Source organism: Solanum lycopersicum, chromosome 4 (assembly GCF_036512215.1).
Source record: "Solanum lycopersicum chromosome 4, SLM_r2.1".
Lineage (NCBI taxonomy): Eukaryota > Viridiplantae > Streptophyta > Magnoliopsida > Solanales > Solanaceae > Solanum > Solanum lycopersicum.
Window position 1 is genome coordinate 54,074,488 of NC_090803.1, and position 19,570 is coordinate 54,094,057.

Sequence of the window (19,570 nt, forward strand, 5' to 3'; positions counted from 1 at the left end):
TAAGATTCACACAAAGGATGCCTGCACTGCAATTTTAGCCATCAAGGGAGTTCAACTGTTTGAAGCTAATAGCATCACTTGGCGATCAACATCCCCAACTTCAATCGATTTCTCTCAAATTGATCCTTGCTAAGGGCTTTGGTAAAAATGTCTGCAATTTGCTCCTCCGTTAGACATTAAGTAAGCACAATATTTCCCTTCTCAACATTATCTCTCAAGAAGAGATGTCGAACATCACTATGCTTAGTTCTCTTATGGTGAACTGGATTCTTTCCCATACTAACTGCACTTGTGTTGTCACACATAAGAGGAGTTACTTTGATGTGAATCCCAAAATCCTCCAAGTATTGCCTGATCCATAGCAACTAAGAATAGCAAGCTGCATCAGCTACATATTCTGCTTCAGCAGTTGAAAGAGTCACGGTGTTCTGCTTCTTGGTACCCCAAGAGATAAGTGATGATCCAAGGAAATGAGCCATTCCAGAGTTACTCTTCCTGTCAACTTGATAACCTGCAAAATCAGCATTTGCAAAACCAACCAGATCAAAAGTGTCACCTGCAGGATAAAAGAGAACCAGGTCCCTTATTTTCTTCAAATATCTGAGAATACGTTTTGCAGCCTTCAGGTGTGAATCACGAGGACATGCTTGAAACCTAGCACACATTCCAACACTATACACAATATCAGGCCTGCTAGCAGTCAGATATAACAAGGAGCTAATGATTCCTCTATACATTGTCTGATTCACAAGGGGATCAGATTCTTCTACTATCATCTTGGAATTTGTTCCCATAGGAGTATCAATAGGTTTAGAATCAAACGTATTTAGTTTCTTCAACAGATCTTTTATGTACTTCTCCTGGCATATTGAAATCCCATTTGATGATTGCTTGATTTGCAGACCCAGGAAGAATGTCAACTCACCCATCATGCTCATTTCAAACTCCTTTCCCATTAAAGATGAGAATTCTTCACACAAATGTTCTTCTTCATCAAGAATGTCATTATTTTCTGGGGATTTTGATGTACTCTGACTGAAATTCAGAGTAGTACCAGGTACCTCATCACACTTTCCAACATCATCAGCCTCTTCAGGTAGACTATGATTTTGATCATCAAAGTCATTTTTCAACTGTTATTCTGCATCAGCTTCACTTCCATCAATTTTTTTTGTGAATTGAACAGCTTGAACATATCATCTTCATAATTTGATCCATTGTCTTTTAAGTTTCCATCTTTATCAAAAACAACATGAATGTTTTCTTTAATGCACTGAGTTCTATTGTTGGATTTAACACTCCTTCATTACTTCTAGGATCAAATTTTCCCAGATCATCCTTTCCATTGTTCAGCACAAAACATCTACACCCAAAATATACCCCTTCTTTCCATCACCAAAAGAGACACCTCGTTCCTAAAGTGTCTTGAGTGAGAGGAAATTTTTGATGTCACCAGTCATATGTTTAGAGCATCCACTGTCCATATACCAACATTGACTGCTGCTCCTCTCACTCACTTGCAACAAGAATTACTTGTTAAGCTTGGGAACCCATTTCAATTTGAGTTCCCAGAAAGCAGATAAGGGAGTGATCAGATTGTATCTAGTCCAATAGGGCAGTTTTTGAATCTTTCTAACAAAGGACTTTGGAGTACAAACAAATTTTTTTTTGAAAATCTATCAGTTGAAACATGTTTTGGAGGACTAGGTCTCTCATTTGATAACTTTTTCCTTACAGCATAGTTAGAGAGCCTTTCATGATAATTTTTCCAGCTAGCACACTCTCCCTTTAAATGCTCATTTTTACCACAGTGAAGACAAAGCAGATTGTCAGACACAAATACATACTTACTGTGAGGATTAAATGGAGGAGTGATATTCAAACTTCCTAGTCCTTTCTTATTGAAATTACTCTGGTTTGTTGCACTTGACAACAACTTAGAGGATTTTGTCCACTTAAGAGATTTTTCAAGTTCTTCCTTAAGTTTGACAATATCCTTTTCTAATATGTTGCTTTTCTCCAAAGACAGTCCCAGACTTTTCTCAGAGTTTTTCAATTTTTCTTCAATTTCAACTCTTAAACCATGTGATATTCCATTTAGCTTTTCAGCTTCTTCAGTTATTTGATTCAACTGGTTCTTAAGTTCAGAATTATCAGACTCTAGAGACACCATTCTTGACATTTTCTCTTCAAGTTTAACTTTGTTTTCAGTTAAACTGTCAAGTTCAACATTCATGGTGTCTCTTTCAGATGTTAAATCTATCACAGAATCAATCATGACTTTGGCCAAAATTCTCAATTTTTTAAGAGAATATTTATCCAAGTCATTTTTCATATCTAGAAGGGTTACCTGATTGTCCTCTTCTTCAATTTCTGTATGAGCCATGAGAGCAAACATTTCATTGAAGACAGTTTCCTCCTCATGCACAGCAACCATGGACACATCTTTTGTCTCATCAGGGTCTTCTGAATCACTTGAAGAATCTCCCCATGCAGCAAGAGCTTTTTTGACAACCATATCAGCAGCAACTTTTCGATCTCTGTTGCCAAGTACCAGGTCCCTTTTATTCTCGCTGTCACTTCTTGGTTTTTGATAATCCTTGCTTTCATTCTTGAGCAAAGGACACTCTCTGATGAAGTGTCCAGCTTTTCCACACTTGTAGCAAGTGTCACCTTGAGCAGCATTTCGAGTACCATTTGTTCCTCTTTTATAAACTTTATTTTTCCTCACAACTTTTTGAAATCTGCTGATGAGATATGCCATATCATCATCACTGGAATCTTCATCTGATTTATACTTTAGCATCAATGACTTGTCCTTCTTAGCTTCCTTCTTTGATAAATCGCAATTCCGATTCATCTCATGTGTCTTCAGATTACCAATCAAAGCATCCATAGTCAGCACCTTCAAATCCTTGGCTTCTGTAATGGCATCAACCTTGCTCTCCCAAGTCTTTGGAAGAATTCGAAGCACTTTTCTAACTTGTTTGGTCATGCTTATAGGTTCACCCAGACTTCGCAGCTCATTTCTAATGGAAGAAAACTTGGTGAACATGTCATGTATTGTTTCTCCTTCCTTCATTTTAAAGTTCTCATATCGTGAGGTAAGCATGTCAATCTTAGATTCTTTGACTTGTTCAGTTCCTTCATGTGTAGTCTTTAAGCAGTCCCAAATTTCTTTAGCAAACTCACAGGCTGACACTCTGTTGTACTCATCAGGTCCTATCCCACAGACAAGAAGAGTTTTAGCTTTAAAACCTTTTTCAATCTTTTTCCTGTCAGCCTCATCATATTTCTTCCTAGGCTTTGGAACAGTAATGGTCTTCTCTTCATCCTTTTCTTCCATCATCGAAACAAATGGTCCATCCAATACAATATCCCACAATTCGCTGTCTTCAGCCATGAGGTAGTCATGCATTCTAACTTTCAACCAACTGTATAAATGTCCATTGAAATGAGGAGGTCTGTGTTACGACTGACCTTCTTCCAGGTTAAGTGGAGCTGCCATTCTAGAGCAAATGTCACTTCCTTGGTGTTAATCAAATAGATAGTGCCTGCTCTGATACTACTTGATAGAATATGAGCCTACACTTAACAAGTAATGGACCAGGTCCCTTACTACAATCCAGAAAAATACCAGAAAGTTAAATGCAGTAAAATCAACACAATGATTTTATGTGGAAACCTCCTTGCTTAAGAGAGTAAAACCACGACCTGTCTCACAGGATTTTCAATCGTTTTCACTAATCTTCAAAAGCAAAAGTAAAACACGATTACACCAAACGTAAAAGAGAGTTATCAATCTTACAGTTAAGCAATAGTCCTCTATTGCTTAACAAGCCTAAGTAGAAAACAATCTACCCACTAAGCTATCCCACCTGGACAACCTAGACTTTTAACACAACACATCAATTCCTTTATAGATTCAGGAATGGTTTACTGTTTAAAAACAAGAGAATGTATTCCTAAACAACTAGACGAAAAGCTCAAGATATTGTTGTTGTTCTTGGAATAATTCTGCATTTACTTTGTAGTAGCCTTTGCAAGAGTTCTTGAAAAGTTTTTATCAAGTTGCAAAAACTAAACAAAAATATTTAGGAAAGTGCCTTTTATATGGGCAAGTCACTTTCCTAAACTCCTTTGCCATCGGCTGGAAAAGTCACACTTTCTAACGCCATCGGGAAGTGTGCAACAACTTTCTGTACAGTCTCCAGCTGGAATTCAACTTGCTCCTCATCATGAGGTCCTGGTACCTCTACTAGGTCCCTAAGTTTGTTTTCATCTTCAATACTCAAGCAAGAAACCTGCAATACTCAATTAAGAAACTGGTACCTTTACAAGGTCACCAAGTTTGTCAAATCGTCAAAACTACAAATAACACAAAAAAATACTGATTTTAATTTATTAGTATATTGCATTTAGACAATTGAAATAGACTATACTCTAAATATCTAAATAAAAGTTTAAGGTGACGTTTATGTATTCAATCGTGATGTTATAATTTTAGAACTACAAAGAAAAACACTTGTGATACTAAATTAAATGACCTTATATGAACATCCACAATCTGCAATTCCAATGTGCTCTTCGTTATTTGTAGCTCCAAATTCTATATCAAAGAATTTCACAATCAAAATGATTTTATCAACTTCCCTCATAGATACATAATGATTAATTGACATTTATTTCAATGTCTTACTTAACTAACAAACTACTAACTAAAATAGTATTGAAAATATAAAAAGAACGTATAAGAGAGGTATCAAATTAAATTATGCTCACCTCAATCCTGTAGAGATTAAGATACCAATAGAGGGTTGTAACATCCAAAGGCAGCCATCATGAGACAATGTAATTCATCAGTGAGAGTCAATTTCACTTTATACAAAAGAAATCAACTATGATGAAGGAACTAGGTAGTATCTAACATTTCATTAAATTAATATTGTACAACGCTAATATAACTCTACTTCCGTGAGCTTGCTCATATTGTCAGTCTCAACCACGGATAATGAAGGAGGTGTTTTGTCAACCAAAAACAACTTATGTACCCTATATATAAAGGTAGGAGTAAGGTTACATACTTAGTCTCCAAGACCCTACATATGGGGATACACTGATGGCGATGGCGCTGGTAGTGGTGGTTTAACACTTATATATATGGTTTTGTAAGTAAAGTAATGTTAAAGGACACTATTCTAAAGTACAAGTTTTTGTAAATATCATTCAACAAAATAAAACTAGAGAGAGACAATAAATCAGTCAAAGGAAGACATGAGAAAGAAAAGAGATACAAACTGCTTATCAAGAAAGTATCGGGCACTAATATCTCCCCTGAGATGGTTCAATTGCCTCAGCTTTGCCACTTTTCCCTTCATTTGCACAACAAAAAATATATATTAATAAATGGTGGTAAAATCATATTTATCAAAACTTTATCAATTACACACTTTTTGACATGAGTCAAACTTATTGTCCTGAACAAATTATATCTAGTTTAAAGATCATTTAGTATTTCGTTAATTTTGAGGATGTCAATTTCAAAATTTTATTATTACTCACTCCATTTTCATTTGTTTGTTTAATTTTTTTCTTGACACGATTTTGTAAAGTAAGATTTTTGTATTTCATGATCTTAAGCTAAAGACGTGTGGAAATTATAAGGTATCAATAATCATTTAATTTTGTGGTAAGAACTATGTGATATTAAAAATTTAAATTAAAGTGTAGCCAAAAAGGATTCAAAATATTTTTGATGAAGGATTGAATGTCCTACATGGTGATTAATGGTCTCCGACAAGGTAATTCTCCTCTCTTTAAACCAGGGTATGATTTAGATTCAAGACCTCATCAACTTGAAATGATATTAGAGTCAATATATAAGAGGACCCTAAGAAAAGGGGCAGTTACGCGGGTGGAACTACCCTTGGTCTGTATTCGGAGTGAGGGCGACAAATGGAATCAGAGATAATAAATGTCTGCATAAGGGTGATGTGTGTGTGATAAATGGAATACTGGATACAAAACGTTTGGATCTGGGTGTGGTGTATGTGTGTAAGGAGTGAAATTGTGCTTGGACAAAGGGGGATGTGTGTGTGATAAATGGAATATTGGATACGAAATGTCTGGATCAGGGTATGATGTGTGTGTAAGGAGTGAAATTGTGATTAGACAATCTTTCTCCCTTTGAGTAAGCATTTGGTTTATGAATTAAGCTCAAGACCTAACTTAACACATTTTGTTAAACAAACTAAAACAAATTAGGGCAAACAAATTAAAATGAAGCGACTACTAATTTTCAATTCAAAGTTCAGTTTATTCCATATTCTTTTGTAGATTAGACTAATTGATTCACATTCATAAAAACAAGATATAAGGTTAGAAATTTATTACAACTATAGAACGATAATAAATATGTAAAAGAGTAAAGTACCTCAACATCGGCCATATGACTATCCCCAACAAAAAAAGAAACTCATAAGTTAGTGTTATAGTATATAAGTTACTAATAGCTAAATTACAAAAAAGAAAAAATCAATAGAAGAAATTTAGGGTTTGTTCACGTACGAAAATTTTCTCGCAATCGGAAGCTCAATGTAGCGTTGAAGGATGTCTTCAATTCTACAAAAGTAGAAATTTAGTAAAAAAAAAGTTAATCTAGCTATTCGTTTTATACATATCAATAACAAGTACAACGTAACAAAATTTTTGTCGGTGTCGTAAATACAATACCTATTTTTGCTACAGAATTTACTAAGACGTTGAGCAGTGGAGAACGCGACCAACAACACATCCACATCACCAGAAATTGCAATCTCTTTCGCCTTCTTTAGTAAAGTACTACGTCGCTTTGAAAATGTGACTTGACGCTTTGATGTTTCTTCACTTTTCTTAATCTCAATTTTTCTACCCATCTTGAAGGTCTTTCAAGGGAGTCTCTTCCGTCTCTTGGAAGGAACAATAGCTTAGAGTGTTGCGTGAAGTATACAGATAATACAATGACTGAAAAAGAAGGCTCCAGAATAGCTAATTTACAAGGTCAAAATAAATGAGTGGTGACATAAGTCTTAAATATTGGGTGTAGGTAACAATTATGTGATTAATAATTAAGGATTGTGGAGTTGCCCTCAAGATTATAAGTTGACAGTTTGGTCCATTAAATTAAATGAAGGGTAAAAGGGTAATTTCTCAATACCTAATTCAACAAACTTTTGATGGGGATTAAATGAGGGGTAAAATGGTAAATTGACTACACCAAACCTAATTTAACCAATTTTGGTGGGAAAATATCAAGCCAAAAGAGGAAATAAAAGCTTTTTTCCCCCGCCTCTAGCCGTCGTATTCGTCCTCCTCCTCTTCTTCTGCTCTCGTCTTTGCTTGCTTGCTTTCCTTTCTTCCTGCTCTGTTCAACTTCCTCTTCTTCTTCTTCTTCTTCTTCTTCTTATTTTTGTACATGGCGGGTATTCCCTGGTAGTGCTTGTGCTTTCTTCTTCTTGAATCAGTTTTTCACTTAAACTGTAACTAGTGGATCAAATTTTGTTTTGTTCAATTTGAATTACTTCATAAGCGTTATACATCATTGTTTCTGGTAAGTACAATTAACGGTTATTTAAAATCAACTATTATCATCTGATCTGGGTACCTACATTTTTTTTAATAATTTGCATTCGTGTTTCCAACATATTGTTATATATGTTGCAACAGTTGACTATCATAACATATTATACTCATATGTAGCAACATGTGATTTATTTTCACAACAGAACAGTCATATGTAGGCAACAGAATAGTCATATGTATCAACATGTGATTTATTTTCACAATAGAAAAGTTATATGTAGCAATATATGACTTAATCTCGCAACAGAATAGTCATATGTTGCTACATATAATATAACTAAAAAATGTAGCAACATGTGATTTATTTTTCACAACAGAACAGTCATATCTAGCAACATATGACTTACATCTCGCAACAGAATAGTCATATGTTGATACATATGATATAACTACAAAATGTAGCAGCATGTGATTTATTTTTCACAATAGAACAGTCATATGTAGCAACATATGACTTACTTCTCGCAATATAATAGTCATATGTTGCTACATATGATATAACTGAAAAATGTAGCAGCATGTGATTTATTTTTCACAACAGAACAGTCATATGAAGCAACATATGACTTACATCTCGCAACAAAATAGTCATATGTTGCTACATATGATATAACTAAAAAATGTATCAACATGTTGATTTATTTTTCACAACAAAACAGTCATATATAGCAACATATGACTTACATCTTGCAACAGAATAGTCATATGTTGCTACATATGATATAACTAAAAAATGTAGCAATATGTGATTTATTTTTCACAACAGAACAGTCATAAGTAGCAATATATGACTCAAATATCGCCACAGAATAGTCATATGTTGCTACATATGCTTATTCTTCATAACTACTAACTATTTTTTAAATTATTTTCTTCAGGTACAATGTCATTATTTGTAGGGATTGTTTGTAGTGGTGAATGGGCTGAGAAGAAAAATCAATTCATATGGTGTTGGGAGGATAGTAAAAAACGAGGAGCCGTTCAGTAGGGATGTATGTCGAAAAAAACATTTTGTATGATGAGTTCTTTAATTTAGTTGTGCAAAAGTCTGGATACAATTGTAAACCACAAGATCTTGTCATGAGTTACATTCCCCATTTTTTCATAATGAGAAGGTTTTAATTTTTAGAATAACTGATCAATCTAGATTGAGTGTTTATTTGGGAGGAACAGAGAAACCGCCAATATTAAGAGTCTACGTGGAAGAAACTCCTATCGAGGAGGATCGTAATATAGACCAAGGCCAACAAGATATGTTTAATGATGAATTCCATCCTGCGGACATGAATAATCCTGATGATGAAATTGGAATGGGTGAAGGTGAAGGCGAAGGTGAAGCTCAAGCTGAAGGGTGGACCTTGAGAGCAAGTTTCCTCCCACACCTATAGTTGGCAGCAACAATCCATGTGCTTCTCAAAATTCACCTGCGAATAATGTTAGAGATGATGAAACAGGATTTTATAAGGGAATGACATTCAAGAACAAGCAAGAATTGACAAATTCATTTAAAATTGCTTGCTTGAAACATGATTTTAGATTGAAAAAGGTGATCAATTCTCGTAATGTATTTTCCTTTAAATGTTCATATCCAGATTGCAATTGGTGGCTGGGGGCTGTGAAATTTACAAGTAGTGACAGGTTTTCCGTTAGAATCTATGAAAAGTACCATACGTCTGGTTCATAGAATCTTACAAGCCATAATCCCCACGCCACGACAAAAGTCATAGGTAAGTACTTTGAAAATATGTTTCACAATGGTAAAGGTCCATCCATAAGAGATATGTCAAATCAACTCCGCACAGAATAGGGTTGTAAGGTAGGCTATTAGAAGATTTATAAGGGCATGGAGCATGTTAAGTCTAATGTTAGGGGAACACATGAGCACGTGTAAGCATGGATTAATGCGTATTGGTATATGCTTGAAGTTGCAAATCAAGGAAGCAAGACGACATTGTCGCTCAATAAAAGTGGGAGGTTCCAGTACTTCATTGTATCATATGCTACTTGGATAATTGGTTTTCAAGAAATGAGAAAAATAATAGTCGTTGATGGTACATTTTTAAGGAGCAAGTAAAGAGGAGTTCTGCTATCGGCGGTGGCACAAGATGCCGAGAATCATATATTTTCAGTGGCTTTCTGAGTCGTGGACAAGGAATGTGATGCCTCATATGAATATTTTTTTTGAAATATGAGAATATCTGGAGATTATACTGATGAGTTGTGCATTATCTCTAATTGGCATCCAATATTCAAAAGATGGTCTTGAGAATCTACCCTCCATGTCTTTATGGTTGTTGCATGAGACACCTTGGGAAAAATATTCGAAATACTTTTCACAATTGAAAGGTAGTGTCCCATTTTTATAAAGCTGAAAAGAAGTACGATATATGTGAGTTCAATGACCATTTCAATCAAATAAGAGATTTGGTACAAAAGGTCACTGAAGCTCTTGAACGTATTGGATTTCATACATGGAGTAGGGCATTTTTCCTGGGAATAGGTACCATCTCCATTGAGTTTATTTTTACTTTATGTGTATTGTTTGATTTTCATCTATTGTTGTGTAGATATAACATTATGACATCAAACATCACAGAATCGGTGAATGTTATGTTTGATGTTGAAAGAGAATTTCCCATTGTCGCTCTATTTGATGAAATAAACAGGATATATGCATTTTTATTTCACCAGAGGCGTATGGAGCTTGTGCACTCCGCAAATAGATTTGTTCCTTCAATTGAAAAAGACATATCAGAGTATGTCAATGCGGATAACAAGTTGTTGGCCCATCAAATCGCTAACTACAAGTTCAGTGTCACTGGTCATGGAGATGTTGCTACTGTGGATCTACAAAGAAGAACTTGTACTTGTAGAATTTTTTATTTGGACAAAATACCATGTCCACATGCAATGGCAACGATTCGATCCCAACATGGTGATGATTTTGGAAATGAGATTTACTTGTACTCCTCTCCATATTATTCAGTGAAAAAATACACAATGGCATATTGTCAGGAAATTCACCCGGTGCCAACTAAAGATTCTTGGATTGTCCCTTAAAATATCACACAAAGAGAAATACCTCATCCATATGTTGATCCAAGAAAACCAGGGATAAGGACATATAAGATACGGCGTGGAGTTGGTGAATCATTTCCAACAAGAAAAAATAAGTATTCAGTATGTAGGAACTTTGGCCACAAAAAACTACCTTCCCAAATCGGAATGCCTCATAAGAAGTGTTAAGCATTGTGTTGTTGAATTTAAATGAATGTTCTTTCTTATTTGAGTATGATCTCTATTATATAATCTTATTTAGAAATCACCCAATCCGTGATTTTTCGCTCTTTTTTGTTTGTGTCAACACATGACAAATGTTTCTACATGATATACTAGATGTGGCAACATATGCAACAAATGTTGTTGCAGACGAATCATTTGTAGCAACATATGCCACATGTTGTGATTCGCCTGTAGCAACATATGACATATATGTTTCCACATATAATATATCTAAAAGCACACTCTAACGTAATCATTATTCAATACTATATGTTGCCATTGATGATTATATCTAGCAACATATGACTCAAATGTTGCTACATATAATCATATGTACCAACATATGACTCAAATATTGTGACAGATGAATGTTGCGATATACGCATTAGCTGTAGCAACATTTGACTCAAATGTTGCTACATAAAATCATCTATAGCCACATCTACTTTTAACTAATGATTACGTTGGACTGTGCTTTTAGATATATTAGATATGGCAACATATGCAACAAATGTTGCTACAGACGGATCAGCTGTACCAACATATGCCACATGTTGTGACGGACGATTGTTGCTCCATATAATCATCTGTAGCAACATATGACTGAAATGTTAACATATACTTTTAAACAATGATTACGACTGTGCTTTTAGATGTATTAGATGTGGCAACATATGCAATAAATGTTGCTACAGATATATCATCGGTAGCAACATATGCCACATGTTGTGACGGACGAATGTTGCTACATATAATCATCTGTAGCAACATATGACTCAAATATTGCTACATATAATCATCTGTAGCAACATATACTTTTAATAATGATTATGACTGTGCTTTTATATATATTAGATGTGGCAACATATGCAATAAATGTTGCAACAGATATATCAGTTGTAGCAAGATATGCCACATGTTGTGACGGACGAATGTTGCTACATATAATCATCTGTAGCAACATATGACTCAAATGTTGCTACATATAATCATTTGCCGCAACATACACTTGTAAATAATGATTACGACTGTGCTTTTAGATATATTAGATATGGCAACATATGCAATAAATGTTGCTACAGATTTCCATTTTTCCTTTCCTAAAACGATCGAATACTCTATCAGTGTCTCCTTGATTTTTCATCTGTAGCAACATATGCAGTTTCTGTAGTTAAATTTGCAACATATAAGAAATTGTTGCAACATATAATTATAAAAAATGACTCTTTTGGGGCTTAATTCAATCAAATTGTCACGTAATTCGCTATGTAACACCAATATATAGTCCTACAACATGTCTAAGTAAAAAATTTATGGTCGTTAACAACACTCTCCATAGGATTATAACAATTATATTTATAAAGACAATCATCTCACTAATTCATATTACATTGTGCTAGTAAATCCATATGATAGTTATAGAATTCCTTCTAAATAGTTGTTCCAAATGTTATACCTTATTATGATTGATTATTTATGTTCTAAATCACTAAAATTTGTTTCAAATTTCCATTTTTCCTTTCCTAAATTGATTGAATCGTCTATTAGTGTCTCCTTGATTTTTCATCTGTAGCAACATATGCAGTTTCTGGTGTTAAATTCGCAACATATAAGAAACTGTTGCAACATATAATTATAAGAAATGACTCTTTGGGGGCTTAATTTAATTAAATTGTCACATAATTTGATAAGTAACACCAATATATAGTCCTACAACATGTCAAAGTAACAAATTATGATCGTTAACATCACTCTCCATTGGATTATAACAATTATATTTATGAAGACAATCATCTCACTAGTTCATCATACATTGTCCTAGTAAATCCATATGATAATTATATAACACCCTTCTAAATCGTTGTTCCAAATGTTATTACCTTATTATTATTGATTATTTATGCTCTAAATCACTAAAATTTGGTTGAAATTTCCCTTTTTCATTTCCTAAATCGATTCAATAGTCTATTAGTGTCTCCTTGATTTTTCGTCTGTAGCAACATATTCTGTTTCTATTGTTAAATTGGCAAAATATAAGAAACATTTGCAACATATGATTATATTAAATGACTCTTTCTCAAAATTGGCCAATGATGGGAAAACCCCATTCTGTTTTTTAAAAAAGTAAAATAGGCCAACCCATTCTAGAATACGTTTCATTTTCATTTCAAGAATAGGGTTTTAAAAAAAAAAATATCTTTGCCGCATTAGTTTTGGCGCCTTTTTTTAAAATCTAATTTGATTTTCTGTCAGTCATATTGTTCTATATTTGATTCGCCTTTGGTTAAACCAAATTTTGGTACTTCAATGGATTGTCAAATTCTATACTAAGTCAAATTTGCGATGATGAAAATGATACTATGTTGAATCTTAAAATGTATTGAAAACATGGAGATCTACTTTTATTGCAAACTTACATGGTCACAAGACAATCCAGGTCGCAGATTTTGGTCTTGTCCACGATATCGTGCATATGTGTTTATTTCTAAAATATTTTAGAGATTTCAGATCTCTTTATTTTTTTAAATTAAAATTTATTTCGTTGTGGTATTTTAGGAGAATTCATGCAACTTTTTTAGATGGAGGGATCGTGAAGATGTTGATATACGATCTAAGTTCGTTATTCTCCGATTGGTGAACAAAATTAAGGAGTTGGACACTGTTGATGAAAGTCATATCAAAAGAAGTACCAAATGGGGGATGAAGGAGAAAAAAATGACCAAATGTTGTAGCATCTGGAAGCTAATGTTGGTGTTCTTTGTTTTTTTTTCTTGTATTTTTAAGCATTACTAAGAAGAATTTTGTAGAGGATACAAAATTATTATGTAGTTGTGTACAAGCAATACAATTATCATAGTTGTGGAATTAAATAGATGTAGTTTTGCACTCCTGATCAAACAATAAATTATTATGTAGTCGTGATGGACGAATGTTGCGATATACGCTTTAGTTGTAGCAACATATGACTCAGATGTTTCTACATATAATCATCTGTAGCAACATCTGACTCAAATGTTGCTACATATAATTACCTATACCAACGTATGACTCAAATGTTGCTACAACTGATTCATCTGTAGCAACATATGCCACATGTCGTGATGAATGAATGTTGCTTCAAACGAATTAACTGTAGCCACATATGAATCAAATGTTGCTACATATAATCACCTATACCAACATATGACTCAAATGTTGCTACAACTGATTCGTCTGTAGCAACATATACCACATGTCATGATGCACGAATGTTGTGATATACGCATCAGCTGTAGCAACATATGACTCAAATGTTGCTACATAAAATCATCTGTACGAACATATGCAACAAATATTGTCATTTTCCGTAACCAACAGGTTGCACTCATAAATATTAATCAATCCCTCATGCAAGAGAATCTTGACAGTCACGAAATGATTACCAGAAATGTTCATGACTGTCAAAATCCTTTTTGCATCAATCCAATCCATGCCTCCAGGAGTTATCCTAATACCCCTGACATAGTCAATCATATCATCATCCTATACAAAGTCATCTAGTAACTGACTGATGCTTTTACCACCTGACATTGTTGCATCATCGCCCATTTGATTATATCTATGTAGGAAGTTCATACATAAATTGAGATCCAGGAGTAGTTCGGGTATTTCCAATGCCTCTGACGCATGAGGTTAAGGATTTCATCAATATACTGAAATAAAAAATAAATAGTTAGGAAGAGTATTCACTGAAAAGACATAAGATATTGTTAATAATATAAAAAGTAGGATTACCCAGTCTACCCACCAAACTGTTAGGCTTGTCATGTTCCTGAAATCTTGACTGGTAAAAACATGCATGCCATATTCCATTCCAATATCCTTTGCACCGGTCACCTTAACTACTGCTTCTTTTTCAGCTACAGAGGGACGCCTATAAATATTCAACTTTTTTATACTCCGTCACCTCTTCCTCCATTACGGACCTTGGAATTTCTCCAAACATTTTCCTCTTCAAATTTTGTATTGCCTTGGCAAATGATTCTTTTCTCCGCTTGGCCTTTGGAGTACATGAATGCCGCACATTCTTTGATACCATGACTTTCACACCCCTCTTGTTTTTAAATTCATTGACAGCTTCACTCAATTTTTGTAGATACATAATAGAATTTTCATCATGTTTCTTACACTTCTCAGAGAGAAAGCCACAACATCATCTACAAGAGTTATCCCCTTCTTGTTGTCCTGTACCAGCACCAACAGCAGCACCAACACAAGCAGCAGCAGCACCAACACCAGCATAATAATCAACATCAACACTATCATCAACATCAAAAACAACTAATTTATCACTGACTTCAATAGGAACTGTCTCTTTTTTGATGGTTGTTGCTCCAGCCAACACCATTTTAACTCTATCCACAACAGGATCAAAAATGGTTTCAACCAACCCTAGAGTTATTAGATATGACATTTGCAATTCCTCTTCCGTTAGGGTAATCCATGGATGGACAACCTAAAATAGTAAAAATGAGTCATCGGCAAGAACGTTTTGTTGCTACAGATGAATCTTCTATCACAACATGTGTCACAAATGTTGCTACAGATGAATCATCTGTAGCAACATGTGTCACATGTTGCGACACATGACTCGTCTGTAGCAACATGTGGCACAAATGTTGCTATAAATTAACCATGTGTTGCGACATGTGCCACAAATGTTGCTACAGATGAATTGTTTGTCGCAACATGTGTCACAAATGTTGCTACAAATGAATTATCTGTAGCAACATGTGTAACATGTCGCAACACACGGCTCGTCTATCGCAACATGTGTCACAAATGTTGCTATAAATGTTGCTACAGATGAATTTTCTGTGGCGACATGTGTCACGAATGTTTATATAGATGAATAATATGTAGCAACATTTATGGCACATGTCGCAACGCATGATAAGTCTGTAGCAACATTTGTGTCACACATATGACACATGTTGCTACAACATATGACACATGTTGCTATAGATGATTCATCTGTAGCAACATTTGTGACACATGTTGCGACAGACAATTTATCTGTAGCAACAGATGAATTATCTGTAGCAACATGTGACACAAATGTAGATTCACCCATGATTTTGGCGGTAACCTACAAAAAGTGGAAACACAATTGAGGGGAGAAGGTGGAATTTGAAATTTAACTTAGAAGCGGAAGAATGATTTTAGGAGAATATATGGATAAAGATAGGAGAGATTAAAAAATTTCCCTTTTTATTTCTGTTGTCTCCACACCTTCTTTCCTGAGATTTAGTTTTACATTTTTACAAACATATTATTTATTTATAGAAATGCATAAGGTGCATTATAGACCTCAAATCTGGGGCGGATCCACATATAATGGTGGGGGTGCAGGTGCACCGGCTAACTTTGGAAAAAATTACGTGTATATATAAATAAATTTTATATATATATCTATATATATATATATATATATATATATATATATATTGAGAAACTGGTAGAGAAACACTATCACACTTGATAACCATTGAACTATTTTTGGTCTGTTGGTAAAAGTGGAGAAATACCTCCTTGAAAACCTAGGTTTGATCTAAGCCAACAACATATCACACTTGATAACCATTGAACTATTTTTGGTCTGTTGGTAAAAGTGGAGAAATACCTCCTTGAAAACCTAAGTTAGATCCAAACCAACAACACATTTTTTTTTAATTACAAAGTTTCGCTTCGCTTATGCTTAAATATTATTGGTGCACCAAGACTTCTTAAATCGTGGGTTCGCCTCTGCCTCAAATTAGTTGATAAACAAACACAAAATGCATCAGAAAGACATTAGTTGATAACCAACACAAAATGCATGTAGAAATCAAGAACAATTGCTAACAAACATGAAACAGTCTAATTCACACCAATTTTCAATACTCAATAGAAACTACAAGCATAAAAAGTTCATTTGCCAAAACTTTCACAAACAGATCACTTTTTAACCCTCCTCAAAAGAGAAGTAGATCAGGAACAACATGAACGAATAGAAAAAAAACAGAGAGATATTCAGCGAGGAAGGAAGAAAAAACTTGTACAAATTAAGAAAAATTTAAGAAAATTAAAGGTTCGACCTCCCTAATTCACATTTCTAAGTAAGAGTAATAATATGCATTTCATAAGTGTTCTTTTTTGTTGTTTGGTTTTACTTTTGGAGTATGTTTTAAAAATTTGTAAATAGTAAAGTAAATAGTAAATCACTATAGCCTAAATCAGTTGCTATAAATTCTTCATCTACTCTCTCCTTCTCTTTAATACAAATCCATTAAGCAATTTGTAAATCTATTAACTTCAAAAGACATAATTTTTAAATTTTAATTAATTTTATCAAGTACAATTAATAATTAGATACACAAATTATAACTTTTTTTTATTGGTATTCAGATGATTAAATTTTGAATAGCATATATTTATTTATAAAAAAATTAATTGATTAATAAAAACATAATTAACTTTTAATAGGTTACTTAACTCATTCATAGATGTTTGAAACTTTGTGGGATGTTTGAAGTATAAAAAATTGATACAGTCAAAATTGAAAATTACTTAAAATTTTCATATTAATTGTGTAATCTAAATTAATATATATGATTATCATTTCTTAAATTTAGTGTAGTTGAAATTATTTACAAAAGTAATTGATAATATTAATTACTATTAATACCAATAAATACTACTTTTATGCTTGCATTGATTTTTTTCTCATAAATTTATTTAATTTGAATTTAAAAAATTAGATAAAAAAACAATATTTTTATTGAATAGTAAGTGTCAAGAAAGATCATTATGAAGGGAAGACTGACTTTTCTTAGTGACAGAGCACATTTTACGAAGGGTGTGAAAAATTTTAAAAAATAACCAACAAAGAATTTAATGAGTGGATTTATATTCATGTTGCTCAACTTAGTTATTTTACCATAACCAATATAAATAATTCCTTTAAATACAATTTGTCTAATTCTTTTATCTTGAATTTGAGATCTCAATTATAAAAAGAAAATCTTCAATTTTTGTTGCGTTTAGTTATAAAAATGCATGGTAAATTTTATAAATTAACATAATCATTTTAAAATAAATGAGTCACAATTTTTACTGAACACATATTGCATCTTCAAGAAAAAATAACACCAATTTATAGTTTTTACTTGAATCAAAAGTTATTTTCAATCTCTGATTTTGTTACTTAATTTAAATGGATGTTAGGTTTCTCATTTTTCGATAGAAAATGTGTGAAATCATAATGATAAAAACTCAAATCTTCGTTAATTCTCTTGACTCACTTATAAAATCATGAAAGAAATTTACCTACAATTTTTTTAAAAAAAAACCAACATTAATTCAAACCTCCCAGTAACCAACCAATTAGGAGAGAATGGAAAATATAGTGATATATATAGGTAAAGATGAGAAATCTAGAAGAAATAAATTTTAACTTTCATTGATAATGGTCTCACAATTAACTTGACTTGATGATAAGAAGTACAAGAAAATTCACCATTGAAAAGAATTTTTAGATTCTTTAATGGATATCCAATTGAATCTCTTTTATCTATCTCATTATTATAAATCCAAGATGCCCCAAATGATCAGAATATCAATATTAGCAAACTTCTGATATACTATAGAATTAGGGAACTTTTCAGTAACATATGTATGTCCAAAGACATTCTTGGTGATATCACGTCCGCATTCAAAGGTTACAGACCCTTTCCACACATAGCATGGTGTGCATACACCTCATTCAATACAAAGAATATATCTGTATTTTTAGCATTATTCAAAAGTTTTCGTTTCTCATAAATGGAAGACAATCATTTGAGCATGCATATCAATTTTTTTTATGATAGCTTAGTACTTGATTCCACATTTATGTGTATCTATCAAAGTTCTAATATTCATGAATGGAAGACAATCATCTGAGCATATCAAATTATGATAGCTTAGTACTTCATTCAATATTCATGTCGATTATTAGACCACTTGTCCTCTTTCAGACATGCACTACTACTACATTCACTTTTAGGGAATAAAGCGATTTCAATGAGACGTGTTTCATGACTAGTTTTGACAAAAAAAATATACTATTTAGTCGTAGCCATCATTATATCATCGATATGGTACATGTAATAAAATTCAAAATGAATGTCTTATCCATAAAAACATCTGAGACCATGAATCGGTGAGACTTAAATCCAATATGTTATCATCATGATGCACCGAGACTTTAACCTGATGTCTTACCTCTTTTTAATGGTATAACTTAAATCCATTATCTTACGGTCAATCAATAAAAGCTAATTCTTGAGCCTTTAAACTATCTATACTACCATCAGTTATTAACTTTAACGTGGATAAATAATGTGCATCTTGTCTTGAATAAATAGGTTTTAAAATGGGCTAAGACCTTCCATATATCATAAAATACTTTAGCATGAAATTTTTTTTTGAAGCATAACAATTTCATCCCTCTCTCTATATATGCATGACAAATGGTCCTCAAATTATGCATCTTACTTATGTTGATGATAGTTATTTTTAGTAGTGGCAATACTAATTCTATTAAGGGTGTGTTTAGTACGAAGGAAAATGTTTTCCTGGAATACATGTAGATATTTGACTTATTTTT

The 19,570-nt window shown here is 33.2% G+C and overlaps 3 protein-coding genes across 3 annotated transcripts; 1 reads left to right on the forward strand and 2 right to left on the reverse strand.

Moving 5' to 3' along the window:
* Nucleotides 1-365: 365 nt before the first annotated feature.
* LOC138348179 (uncharacterized) lies at nucleotides 366-3,418 on the reverse strand. Its single transcript, XM_069296799.1, has 2 exons — nucleotides 1,736-3,418; nucleotides 366-1,133 (listed from the first exon to the last, which is right to left on the reverse strand). The coding sequence occupies exons 1-2, from the start codon at nucleotides 3,416-3,418 to the stop codon at nucleotides 366-368; spliced, it is 2,451 nt and encodes an 816-aa protein (XP_069152900.1).
* Nucleotides 3,419-4,130: 712 nt separating this feature from the next.
* On the reverse strand, nucleotides 4,131-6,914 carry LOC109120068 (agamous-like MADS-box protein AGL104). Its single transcript, XM_019213437.1, has 4 exons — nucleotides 6,733-6,914; nucleotides 6,568-6,621; nucleotides 4,783-4,789; nucleotides 4,131-4,304 (listed from the first exon to the last, which is right to left on the reverse strand). The coding sequence occupies exons 1-4, from the start codon at nucleotides 6,912-6,914 to the stop codon at nucleotides 4,131-4,133; spliced, it is 417 nt and encodes a 138-aa protein (XP_019068982.1).
* A 1,989-nt stretch (nucleotides 6,915-8,903) lies between these two features.
* LOC138348180 (uncharacterized) lies at nucleotides 8,904-10,680 on the forward strand. Its single transcript, XM_069296800.1, has 2 exons — nucleotides 8,904-8,971; nucleotides 10,188-10,680. The coding sequence occupies exons 1-2, from the start codon at nucleotides 8,904-8,906 to the stop codon at nucleotides 10,678-10,680; spliced, it is 561 nt and encodes a 186-aa protein (XP_069152901.1).
* Nucleotides 10,681-19,570: the final 8,890 nt, after the last annotated feature.